Source organism: Pundamilia nyererei, unplaced genomic scaffold, assembly GCF_000239375.1.
Source record: "Pundamilia nyererei isolate P.nyererei 1_Seehausen unplaced genomic scaffold, PunNye1.0 scaffold00009, whole genome shotgun sequence".
NCBI classification, from domain to species: domain Eukaryota; kingdom Metazoa; phylum Chordata; class Actinopteri; order Cichliformes; family Cichlidae; genus Pundamilia; species Pundamilia nyererei.
Window position 1 is genome coordinate 1,545,140 of NW_005187410.1, and position 12,278 is coordinate 1,557,417.

General features: G+C 38.2%; 2 protein-coding genes across 5 annotated transcripts in view; one reads left to right on the top strand and one right to left on the bottom strand.

The window, feature by feature from the left end:
- bin1a (bridging integrator 1a) overlaps positions 1-5,897 on the top strand; it is an 18,241-nt gene extending 12,344 nt beyond the window's left edge. For 2 of the 3 annotated variants that reach the window (XM_005723301.1, XM_005723302.1), the window contains 5 exons: positions 1,243-1,632; positions 2,158-2,250; positions 3,054-3,128; positions 3,220-3,321; positions 3,414-5,897. In XM_005723301.1, the coding sequence (XP_005723358.1) occupies positions 1,243-1,632; positions 2,158-2,250; positions 3,054-3,128; positions 3,220-3,321; positions 3,414-3,515 (762 nt within the window). In that variant the 3' untranslated portion in view covers positions 3,516-5,897. The remainder of the gene's footprint in view (positions 1-1,242; positions 1,633-2,157; positions 2,251-3,053; positions 3,129-3,219; positions 3,322-3,413) is intronic. The other variant, XM_005723303.1, reaches the window with a different exon arrangement.
- A 709-nt stretch (positions 5,898-6,606) lies between these two features.
- The window catches only part of ihha (Indian hedgehog signaling molecule a), a 7,358-nt gene continuing 1,686 nt past the window's right edge, over positions 6,607-12,278 (bottom strand). Inside the window, exons 2-5 of one of the 2 annotated variants that reach the window (XR_001290237.1) lie at positions 11,836-11,993; positions 11,412-11,515; positions 8,427-9,294; positions 6,607-6,637 (exon numbers count right to left, since the gene is read on the bottom strand). Coding sequence is in view for 1 of the 2 variants with exons in the window: in XM_013908321.1 (XP_013763775.1) it covers positions 8,573-9,294; positions 11,412-11,515; positions 11,836-11,993 (984 nt within the window). In the remaining variant the exon portion in view is untranslated. Of the gene's footprint in view, positions 6,638-8,228; positions 9,295-11,411; positions 11,516-11,835; positions 11,994-12,278 lie in introns of those variants that run through there. The other variant, XM_013908321.1, reaches the window with a different exon arrangement.

A 12,278-nucleotide genomic window follows, 5' to 3' on the forward strand; every position in this document is an offset into this window, starting at 1 on the left:
CACATGTGATACTTGTCTGCTCGGATGTGAAGTTACCTATTGATACAAAGTATTTCCTGTTTTCTAAGTATGTTTTGAACCAGTTTAGTACAGTTCCTGAAAGACCTGCCCAGTTCTCCAGTCGTTTGAGTAATATGTTGTGGTCAACTGTATCAAATGCTGCACTGGTACCGCGAGAGTTGAAGCTCGGGTGTGAAATTCTGGGTTTTTATCATTAACTCGGTTTCCCTGGGTCTTTTCCCATGTTGTAGTTATGTGTCTTATTTTGAATGCTCTCTGGTCACGTGTTACCATAGTGACCAGAGAGCATTAAGGGGAAGAGAGGAGGATGTTACTCTTGTTGGTGCATGTCAGGAGGACGCTGCTAATAAAGTTACACAATTATTATTATAATAATAATAATAATTTATTATTATATTTACAAAATACCACAGTTTTTGTCTTGGTCGCATCATTTTATTTTGTTGTATTTATCCGTGACACCTTAAAAGCTGGTCCGTGAAAATATTGCCTGACATCCGTGGTGCAAAAAAGGTTGTGGACCGCTGATGTACGGGACCATTAATGCTGAATGATATATGCAGGTTTTATGCTGGTAGACAGACAATGTCATACACAGTTAGCTTATTTCACCTGGACAATGCCAAGCCTCTGTTTGCACAGATTCTATCAGCGTGGCTTTGTAGCATGAGTCCAGGTGCAAAACTTGCTTGCCTGCAGTCTAGACCTGATGAGCAACTAAAACCCTTTATCGGGTAAGAATAGAAAACATTTGCCTTTGCAAAATACAACAGTTGGTCAATTTCCAAATGCTTACAGTGGTCTTTAAAGACAAAGTGAAAACTATCATCCTTTGGAAACAGAGAAGTATTTTGGCTACATCAATATGGCCAGTATAAGATTTAGTAAAAGATAGTTGTTACATTAAGGGCTAAAACATTCAAAATCACTTGTATGACCTGTTACTATTTAAACATTTCAAACTCCCTCCTTTCTTTCTTATGAATGTACCTCTTCTAAATCAATTTAGTTACACTTTAAAAAAAAAAATCAAACCCCTTTCTACATTAACAATACTTTACTTTTATTATTAGTCTTAAACTGGTCATACAACATCTCCAGCTTTCTCTTATTTTTAATTCTTCTTGATCCCATTTGATTTATGAAGCCCTTAGAATATCCAGAAGGTAAAATATCTCTTGTGCCCTCTTGACTCCTTGAAACCTGACCCTTGCCCTTCAGCCTGAGGACAGTGGTGCCCAAGAAGAAGCGACCACACAGCACTATGACCCTGTGGCTGCTGCTACAGAGGCCTGGGGGGATGATGGTTCGGAGCCTGTCCACTATGATCCCATCACAGCTGCTACAGAGGGCTGGGGGGATGACGGAACCCAGCCAGTTCGCTATGACCCTTTGGCTGCAGCTCAAGAGGGATGGGGGGATGATGAAAACCAGCCGGTTGATTATGACACCGTAGCTGAAGCCCAAGAGGGCTGGGGCGATGAGGAAAGCCAACCAGTCGCAGAGGTGCCTGCCACAGACTATGAAACACCTGCAGATGAGGCTCCAGCAGACGCAGTTGAGGAGGAAGCCCCCCCAGCTGCTGCTGTGTTGGATAATGAAGAGGGTCAGGTAACCAAGGAGAGAAAAAAATATAGAGATGCATCTGGATGAAAATGATGGATGCATCGACTCTTAAGAAAGAGGTTTGAGCATGGGGTACTGGAGAGAAAAAGATCATGTGAATAAAAGGTGGCAGATGGAGAAATCTTGACATGGAAAGATTTAGGATGCATCTGGACCTGAAGCATGGATGCATCAAATGTGATAAAGAGGGCAAGTTGAAAATAAATTGTTGAGGGAAGGAAAAGAATAGCAACATCTGCTTCTCTACACTCAGTTAATCCCAGTCACTGCTAATCCACACACATAGTATTCTGTGCAAAAGCTTTATTGCAACTGTACAGTAGTATTTAATCTTACATCTGTGCAGCATGCCTGTAATAACAAAGACTTTGCTGTTTAGGCTTTTCTGCTTGTCTTTGTCTCGTGTTGTCTGTTTCTTCTTTCTTTCATTCTTTGCCCCTCTTTAATTTAAGGTTTTATCCGTCTCACCTTTTAACCTCTCTTGTTATTTATCTTTCTCTCTGCTACCAGGGAGACTCTGCAGCAGCTGCAGCAGCTGAACCAGCTACACCAACTGCACCGGCTGCACCAGTAGTGGAAGAAGAAGCAAAGGAGGAAGAGGAGGTGAGCGCTAGAGTTTAATTTATAATATGTAGCGATTGCTATAATTAACTTAGAGCTGAATTTTTTTATGTAACAAAAACGACCCTTACTTTTCTGGATTTTATATTCATCTGTTATTTATGGAGATTGTGGCACCAACAAAATGACAAGAGGCTAAGATAGAGTTGGCAGTGCTGATGTTAAGATTTTTTACTGGGTGAACAGGATTAAAAATTAGTGTATCAAAGCAACAGTTCAGGTTGAGAGGTTTGGAAATAAAAGTAAAAGAGGCAAGGCTGAACATGTTCAGGGGAGAAATAGTGGATATATCGAAGAATTTTGGAGATGGAGCTGCCAAGAAAGGAAAAGAGGAAGACCTCAGAGAATATTCATGGATGCTGTGAAGGAGGACCTGCAGAGGGTTGGTGTGAAAGAAGAGGATGCTAGAGATAGGATGACATGGAGCAGATGATCGGCTGTTTCTACTCCTAAAGGACCAGTTGAAAGACAAAGTGATGTACATTGTAAACCTTATACTTGGCAATGTTTTTTTTTTAGGTAACTACATTTGTCTTTTAACGAATCAACTATACAATAAAAGACAAAGTGCATCCTTCTATCTCATTAGTCACAAAATAATATATCTGATGAGGTCGTTATTTTGTTTAAAAAAGACAGGTAGTAAAATTCTGCCATCAGATTTTCTTTTCACTTTTTAACAACATAAGATTTAATGGACATGTATGTGGTGAAAGGTGAAATGTTACTATTTAAATAATGTATCCATAAATTAAGCATTTTTTTAAAATGCATTTATTGTCCAGACACCTGCAGTAGCAGCAGAATCAACAGAAGTAGCATCAGAATCTGCAGAGATGCCTCCTGGCTTTCTGTTCAAGGTAAAACAGGAGACCAAATGGGAAAACCTAAAAGTCTAAAATGTATTTTGTTTATACGACGATAACTCACGTTAGCATTTATATACAATAGGTCCAAGTGATGCACGATTATGCTGCCAATGACACAGATGAACTGGAGATGAAGGCCGGTGACGTGGTGCTAGTAGTGACTTTTGACAACCCCGAAGAACAGGTAAACTCAAAATTCAAACGCGTACTCATGTGCTTTTGTGCCACAGAAACACTGACACTGTTATCTGATTGCTTGCATGTTTGTGTGCTTAGGATGAAGGCTGGCTGATCGGAGTAAAGCAAGACGACTGGCAGCAAAACAAAGAAAATGGCACTAAAGGAGTATTTCCCGAAAACTTTACCCAGAGGCTGTGAGGCTGCCTCTTATCTACAAGAGGACAGGACCGCAGTCCGGCTCTTTCTTTATGTTTCTCTTCCTCTTGCCCATTTTCCCTTTCTTGCCCTGATACTGTATCTTTCCTAGGACTTTGGCCATAAAAGCAGAGCTGTCACAGCCCTGGATGAAATCATGCATTTCTAAGGTCTGCTACACTGTGCTAAAAGGGGATGTTGGCATTTCTGTGGATTTCTGCCAACATTTACAAATTACAGATGTAGGCCATTTCACAGGTTTCACTTTCAGCAGTTTTTCTCTGCAATTACCTGATATTTGAGGAAGTGATTGGAGACTCGAGCTCATACTGAATAAATGCAAGGATGGTGATTCCTGAAATGGTTGCAGCTGAAATGGCATTAAAATCTTTTATCCTTGATCACTCGTCATCATGCGAAAGATGTTGACTGACATGTTTTAAACTGGGAATGAGATATCAAGGACCGTTTGTAGTTAGTATGATGTCAGGTGTAGCAGAGCGTCTTACACCCACATCTGTCTAAAAATGAATTTGTTAAGAGAATGTAAGGCTGAGCAAAAGGTAAAAACACTTCACTTTAGTAGAAACAGTCACTAAGCAGATTAAAACGCTGAAAAAATCGAACCAACTCCTAGCTTGCAACTTCACTTTCCTTCTAACTTTGAACTTACATGGTACTGAAACCTCATCAGCCCAGCAGCAGATCTTTAACTAAGACTGGAGTTCTCAGATTAGTGATCACACTCCTGATAAACTGCATTGGATAAAACCTGTCCTTTATCCCTATTTTAACTGTTTACTTATAGAAGATTGGCCCTTGGTTGTTGTATTAGTTTAGACTCTGTGGTGGTATAGGTAGTATGAACCTGTTGTTAAAATCCAAATAAATACATATATGTTGTTAACTGATCAACATATTACTGGATTTACATTGCTGGACAACAGTCAAGTAAACAAGGAATCCATTATTATGATTTCTGGTCTGGGAGTCTCATATGGTATTAATGACTAATTGATAAATTATTTTTGACTGTTGTTGTTTTTTTGTTTGTTTTTTTACCTTATCAAGCGATTTCAAATATGCATTAGCCTGGCTTGCTAAAAGCTAGCCTACAAAATACAGAAACAAGAAACTGCTACTGGTAGTATAATAGTTTATAGATATGGCAACACCCTTATACTAATCAAATATATAATAACTGAGCCAGCCTCACTAACTAAATAAATAAATAAATGTGCCGAAAACAGTTCCCTCTGTTTGCAAAGAGACTATTTAACTCACATGCAGATGATTATGAATATGCACCAGAGCAACTTCTTTTATTTTTATATGCTGTCAAGCAATGATTACATATAGCCTAATGTAACTATGTCAACAGAATTGCCAACTGAGGATGATATGGAGTGTTTTGTACTTCTGTAAGGTTTACTGCTCTCGACGTAGCCGCGTAGGTAGTTAAAACTATCTCACATTCAGTCATTCATTCAGTCACTGAATTAACAGCGATTCTCATGATGTTATTAACATGTAATAAGTCTGAGAGAAAATGTACGTGTGTACGATTGTATGTGTGTGTGTTTATGAGTTGTTTGAGATCAGAAATCTTTATCTATAGGCTATTGTTATTGGATGATACCACCGCCACAACCTACCAGGGGAAGTTTTTCTGACCGGACAAGGGCAACTCAAATGTATTTGGGCCTTTTTCCACTGGCTGGTATTACGGTTCCAGGTGTTATTGTGCATTTGTTGTGTATAAGTGTAATTTTACCAAGCTGTGATGACAGATACATATTCTATAAAGACATTCATATTGTATGTGTGTTACTGTGTGCATGCTGACTTCCCATGTGTTGTTGTGTGAACACCCTTAATTTAAGACAGTGATACTTGGGTCACATTTGAGGCAGTTGAAACAAGGTATTTATTTTTATTTTTTTATGTGTTTTCTGCCATTCTCTTTCAAATCAGTCCTGATTATTACTGCTGGTTGCCCATCAGCCTTGCCTCAAAATGTTGCTAGGTATCGTGGTCCAAACAGAGCTAATTACATGGAGGCTTGTCACATAAAGACAAATTCCAAGCAACCAGACACAAGTGGACTTTTTCGAATGGTTTTCAGTATTTTTAAACCACTTTGGACTGCATTTCTTTCTTTTGTTCATGTATATTTAAAATGCCTTATAACACGTGAGAACAACAGCTTCACATTAAGGCAAATTAATCACTATTTCTTTTCCCTTTTTTGTATAAATTGGTCATGTTTACCTGAGTCTGGCTCTGTATTTGTCTTTATGTAACACTCTCCTATGTTGAGCTATGGGGTATGACACAAAGGACTTTCCTGTACCTAACTGACCAATATTAAAGATAAAAAATATAATGGCTACTTGTCTGTGGTTCTTATTTATTAAATGTACAGTACCTTACAGTTCCTACTAAATTTATCATGCCAACACTGAGTGTAAGATGTGGCATAAACCTTACAATATTTTTAATTAACAAAATTGCTACTTACTAAAAGAATTTTTTGTTCTGTTAACTGGTTAATCCACCAATTTGTTCAAATCAAAATTATATTTTAAATGTTATTAATGCCGGCTTTAAAATTTGGTTATAAAAACACACTTTGTTCTTTGTCTAATAAATAACTATATATAGATAGATGGGAACAAAAAACAGTTCTCCCTCTGCTCATTATTTGCGATCATTGGTCATGTGAACAAAGTGAACAAAATTTTAAAGTACTTCTCACTAATTCATGTTTTTTTCTTCAGCTAAGAAAAACAAATTGTGTTCAGCGTGTTGTTCTTCATGACATCCATCCATCTACTTCATTCCATTAGCGAAAGAAGCAGGCTACATCCTGGACAGGTTCCCAGTCTGGTGCAAGGCTGAGAAAGAAACAGACAAACCTTCATTCTTACATTCACACCTACAGCCAGTTCAGAATCACCAGTTATCCTTACCTACCTCCGTTTTGCGACTGTGGGAAGAAAGCTAAACACCTAAAAAGGAATCAGAATGGATTTAAAGCCAGGACTTTCTTTCTTCTTCTTGCTTCTCTGCAAATACTGAAGCATCCAGCAGGGGGTACTGTGCTCACTGACTAATTTCCTATCCTGGAAAAAAGAAAAAGCTTTCAGGCATCAAGGGGGAGGAAAGAGGAGCTTTGCTGAGAGCTGCTGTCCTTGGTACTGAAACCAAACAGCAGCCCACCCTAACCACAGCTGCTGTTATATTAAGTTATAGATGTATCACTTCATAAAGTGACCAATAGGTTATTTATGTTTTATCTATGAAATCCTTTTGCTAGTCCATTTTGTTAGCATAGATCTTGAAAAGACGGAAAGCATTTCTATTACAACAAGCAGAATAGCCACTTTATTACTTTATTAGATAATCTATATCTATATGATACTTTGTATTGTATTGTCACGATCTCGTTTAGATTTTTTTTTTTTGCTATGATAAAAGCACAACAGATTTTAGTTTACAAACAAGAGAAAACCTTTATATTTCAAATTCAAAATTTTATGAACAGAGTTGCCAGAAAAAATATTACATTTACATTTTTTAAAAAATAGATCTTTAAATAGTCTCTCCAACAATAGCTTAATATACATATGTGACAAATCTTTGAGCAGTCATACAAAAGAATGCCTTCAATTTTCCAGATCGACTGCAATGTTTGAGTCTTCACATAGCAACTCAACTGGGAGGGGCATGCGGGAAATATGAACTATATATTACATATCTATTCATCTCCAATAAGCCATTTAACAAAAAAGATTAGACCTGCTTGGCATACTGCTAAGTGTATAAAGACGGAAGTCAAAAAAGACCATGCAAAGTTTCAAATAAACACCTATTAAACGCTTAAGAATAAAAATAAGTACTGTTTTTAATATGATGCCTAGCTAGCTACTTAATACAGTAGTTGAATACAGCCTGAGTGTACTGATCTGAAAACTGGAAACCTGAAACAATGAAAAACAAATAAAAAAGTTTTAAATTAAAAACACCTGATAATCAACAAGGAGACGTTTAAATGAGCCACATAAATTTGTTTAACACAATCAAGTCGTGTAGAAACGGATGGCAGAGACAGGGCGGCCACTATAGCACCTTTAATCAATCCTGCATCAGTAAGTGACAAATGTTGTGAAGTAGAATTATACAGTATGTGTACAAAGTGTAACACAAATACTGTGTATTCATACTCTTTCTCCGCCATCCAGTTGTTACAACAAAGCCCTTTTTCAGATGTCAAAAAACAATGCAACACCAGTACATTTAATCTCATCATGTACAAAGTAATGAACTTAATAAACTGTCTAGTTAAATATTTTTCTGTAAATTATTTGCTAATATATAATATAGACTCTAAAAGGAAGAGTAAAGAATCAGTGAATTTACTGCAGTGATGAATCTAACAGTAAACTAAGTAAAGTCCATGACTTAACTGTATAAATACCTATGTACATTTAAAGTTTCACATCTCACCTTGTTCAGTCACTAATTTCTCCTCTTTTTTTCTTTGTGTGTTCATCTTAAGCCTGAGACACTAAAGAGGTTTCACAAAATTGTATCAATAAGCTCAAATATTGTCAGATTGGAGTAAATACAGTACAAAGGAAGGATAAAAACCCGGCAGTCTCACTTCTCAGCAATTTTTTTTAGTATAATCTTTGTTTTTGATCTGTGGTAAACAGAAATCAGATTTTTTTCATGTCTATTACATTTTTTTGGAAATGAATAAAACTAGAAATACTATTTTTCCATATTTCTGTTACTAGAATAATGTGTCCTGTCTCATTTTCTCTCTATATCTCGTTTGCATGAACAACAAAAGAACTTGTTGAAGTACAGCAAATACAGGCAAGTGGAGTTACTACAAAACATATTTACATTATAAAATGAATTGCCTTTGGTGGTCCCTCAGTTGATTTCTTGTGAAAAGAAAGGTTGTTGTGCTTTGCGTTCTAGTGCTCCATACTAGTGTTAACTGAAAGAAGACATCGTGGTGAAACATGTCTCTGCGCCTCTTATCTATGTCATTGTTCAACAGACCAGGGGTGGAAGTGTGTAGTATCCAGCAGCATTTTCCCTAGCCAATGTAGAAGCCAAGGGTACCAGTGCAGCCCATCATTCTGTGCTTCTGATGGCCCAATCAGGCTGTAGAAGAGTCGTAGTGGGGCCAGGGCCCAGTGGGACAAATGGTGACTGTCCACAGCAGCATAACAAGATGCCAATACACCATTTACCACTATAGACCCATGCTGGGTGAGTGGGGCATACAAGCCAATGCTCCTCTGCTCGCTCACAAAGGTCACAACTGAAAGTTTTGGCTGCGACTTCACTTCCCCTGCCGATGTAAACACACACTGTCCTGGCTGGACCTCGCTGGCAAAAACCGTCCTCTGACCTACTCCCCATCTAGGCCTGCCTTCCCACGTGGAACCCGATAACGGCTCTTCCTCTTGCTGATTCAGCCCAGCAGTGCAGTCTGTGACAAAGATCAGGTGAGCAGCTGTGAGAGTAATATTGAATCCTGCATTAGTCCCAATAACATAAAAGATCTTTGAGGCATTGGGCTGGCGGTCCAGAAAGGATAGGACTGGGCTGTAGAGAAAAGGACCATGGCCGTCTGCTGTTGAGGAAGCCAAGACCCGATCACCAGGGAGGAGGTCACGCATCTGTTTAGCAGCACCACCTTCAACGACAACCTGAGCGTCACCAGGGAAACAACCACCGGTTTTGGCTGCCACAGAGTGTTCTGTTGAATTGAAGAACAAAAGACACGATGATGTTATTTGTAATTATTTAGTGCTAATGCAAGAATGAAAAGCATAAAGAGAGAGAAATGTTGGAGGTCCTCTCAGGAGAGGAGGACAGGCACCGCAGCATTTAGTCTCCTACAGGGATTTCACATTTTTCTGGGTCACTGAGTATAAAGCAGGTAAGACTTTGACTCTCAAAGAACTTTATCTCAGTGGATTAGTGGTGGATTGTTAACACATGTATACATTATGACTCAAAGTCAAGGTTCAAACTGCTTTCTTGTCTATCTGATTCTTGCCCTCTTCTTGTGCTTAGAAACTATGCACACACAGAAACCCACTTCAGAAAAATAATGTTTTTATCTGCTTTTAAACAAACCAATTAAGAGCTGATCGCTGGATTTTTAAACTATTACTTGTCCTTTCATTGTGTGAGGCAATCTTTAAATATGGTTATGTGTCATTGTAACCATTTTATAAAGCTTACAATAAATTTATATGATTTGAAATACATGAAATAGTTCCCAAAACATTTTTTAAGGCAAATCAATTTCTTGGGGTAATGGAAATCTTACAAAAAAAGACAACAAAGCAAAATATCAGCCAATGCTGTAACTTCATATTTTTCATGTATTGCCCTCTGTTACGGAAACAGTGTTCAGTGCCATGGTATGTACATGTACTGTATTTCTATCTTTCTGAAGCAGATTTTTCATGTTAGTTAGCAGAGTAAAAACAGAGAAACATCCTCTGTTTTACTATTTTATTTTGCTATTGCCGAAGTGACAGTGTTGCAGAGTATATCTGAGCTATTTGGCCCTTTAAGACGCAGCGAGATGAGGTGGCAAAAAGGGGTAGTCGGCAAGAGCTAATGGATAACCAGCTGATTGTATCACCACAGTCAGAGCACGGCCTGGGGTCAGAGAGCCAGGAAAGTACACAGACTCTGGTTCTAGATATTGTTTTTAAACTGGGTCACATGCCCCAGTCTCAGCGGTTCTATACACACTGAGACATCACAATGGGCTCGAATCTTAGCAAAGAATCCTGCTATTACTAAGCACTATATGGTACTACCGTCTTAAATGAACTGGGAGAACAATAGAATAGAATAGAATAGAATAGAATAGAATAGAATAGAATAGAATAGAATAGAATAGAATAATTAATGCAAAAAATTGTGAAACAGAAATGAATCAGTATAAATGTGCGTGGGTGTTTGTGTGAGAGAGCTGTCTTAAGGCAGCCAAATATTTGTCCAAGGTGTGTGTCGGTAAGCCTGAAGGCTGCAGAGACCAGGGGGTGATAAGACTCAGATAAGCGATCTCAGAGAAACCTACTGAAGGAAAAGCAATAGCGAACAAAGAGAGAGTTAATCATCTCACAGGCTACTAACCTCATCAGACTGCTAGAATGCAGTTTGGCATCAAATAACTGGTGGTACCAGACATGGGTAAATGGATTTCTTAAGTGTCTTAAAAGTTAGAATAGCTGGAGGTGGAATGCTTTCAGCTATTGTTTGCATGAAGAAAGTATGTGATAAAGTATGTGTACTGAAATATTATGGATCTACTACAAAAATGCAGATTGAATATACAGTCAAGAACACAGAAAACACTATTATGTCAAGCAATTTAAGTATTTTAATTTAACCACCATATATCTTTCATGGTTTTTGACCACAAATGTGGTACTACATATAGAGTATTAGCTGCCATGTCTTGCACTGAATGCAAAAAAGCCTACTTACATTTGTTTTCATTCATTTCATCCACATGTTGTACAGCTAAATATCCTAAAACCTTGATAACTAACGATTTACATAATGACTATACAACATCTATTAAGACCAACATGTGAGGCTAAACTGGGCAAAGAGCACAGGTGCACAACCTGCTTTGATTGGCTCCCAGTAGACCATACACTTAAGCACACACCCAGAGTGTTAATAAAGGCAATGAATGGGAAACTAAACCATTAGTGGCTCACTGTCAAATGGTCTAGCATCAGCCTCATTAGCAGTAATAACAGCTGAACACAAAAGCAAAAACACACAAAGAGGTACTTTGATAATGCATACATACTGTGCACTGTTCTAATTTCCATCTCTTACCTGACTTGACGCTACAGTGAATGTGGGCTTTGGACTCGTAATAGACCCAGTCAAATCCAGCTTCTACAGCCAAGCGAGCCAACATAGCATACTTATTCCTGTCCCTGTCAGGAGGACAAAAATTTATAGTTAACTTCCAACATGAGTCCATCTGAATTAAAATTCACAAAAAAGACCATTTCTACTTTGACATTTATGTAGACAAGTTGTAAGGAAGGAATTTTTCCCACATTCAGACTAAAATATGTAAACTTGCTATCAGCTAAAAAAATGTGGTGTATTTGTTTACCAATTTCATCACATTGCAGATAAGTTAACTGACAGTTTAACTTGTTGAGTGTCACAGTTCACGCACTACAAGCAGTTTAAATGTTCTCTGGCCAACGCCCGGCCTATTCACAGCACATAGCTTATTCTAGCCTACCTGTCTGATGTGGTGATGTCGACAGCACGCCCCTCATAATGCAATGAGTCCTCTGAATGATGACCATCCTCATCCCAGCCCTCCGTCACTCTCAACTTCACACCTGGCCACATGTTCATCACAGAGATGGCCAGAGAATTTAGCTTGTCTTTACACCGCTAAGAGAGGAACAAACAGGAACAAAAGGAAAGCAGACTGTTAGAAACATAAAGAAATCTTCTAGTCCCAGTATCACTTAAACTTGAGAAGAAACGTATAAGAAACATTTATTGCAATGAAATGTCTCTGAAAAATGATTACATTGTGGCAATCAACAAATGAAAAGAAAAAACATTTTACAGTGTTGACAGTCTGTTTCTGATAAGTCTGTTAATCAGGGGCATTATGTGGTGACAAGAGATGGATCATGGATGACAACAGCAGAGCCCAGTAAGATAACTAGC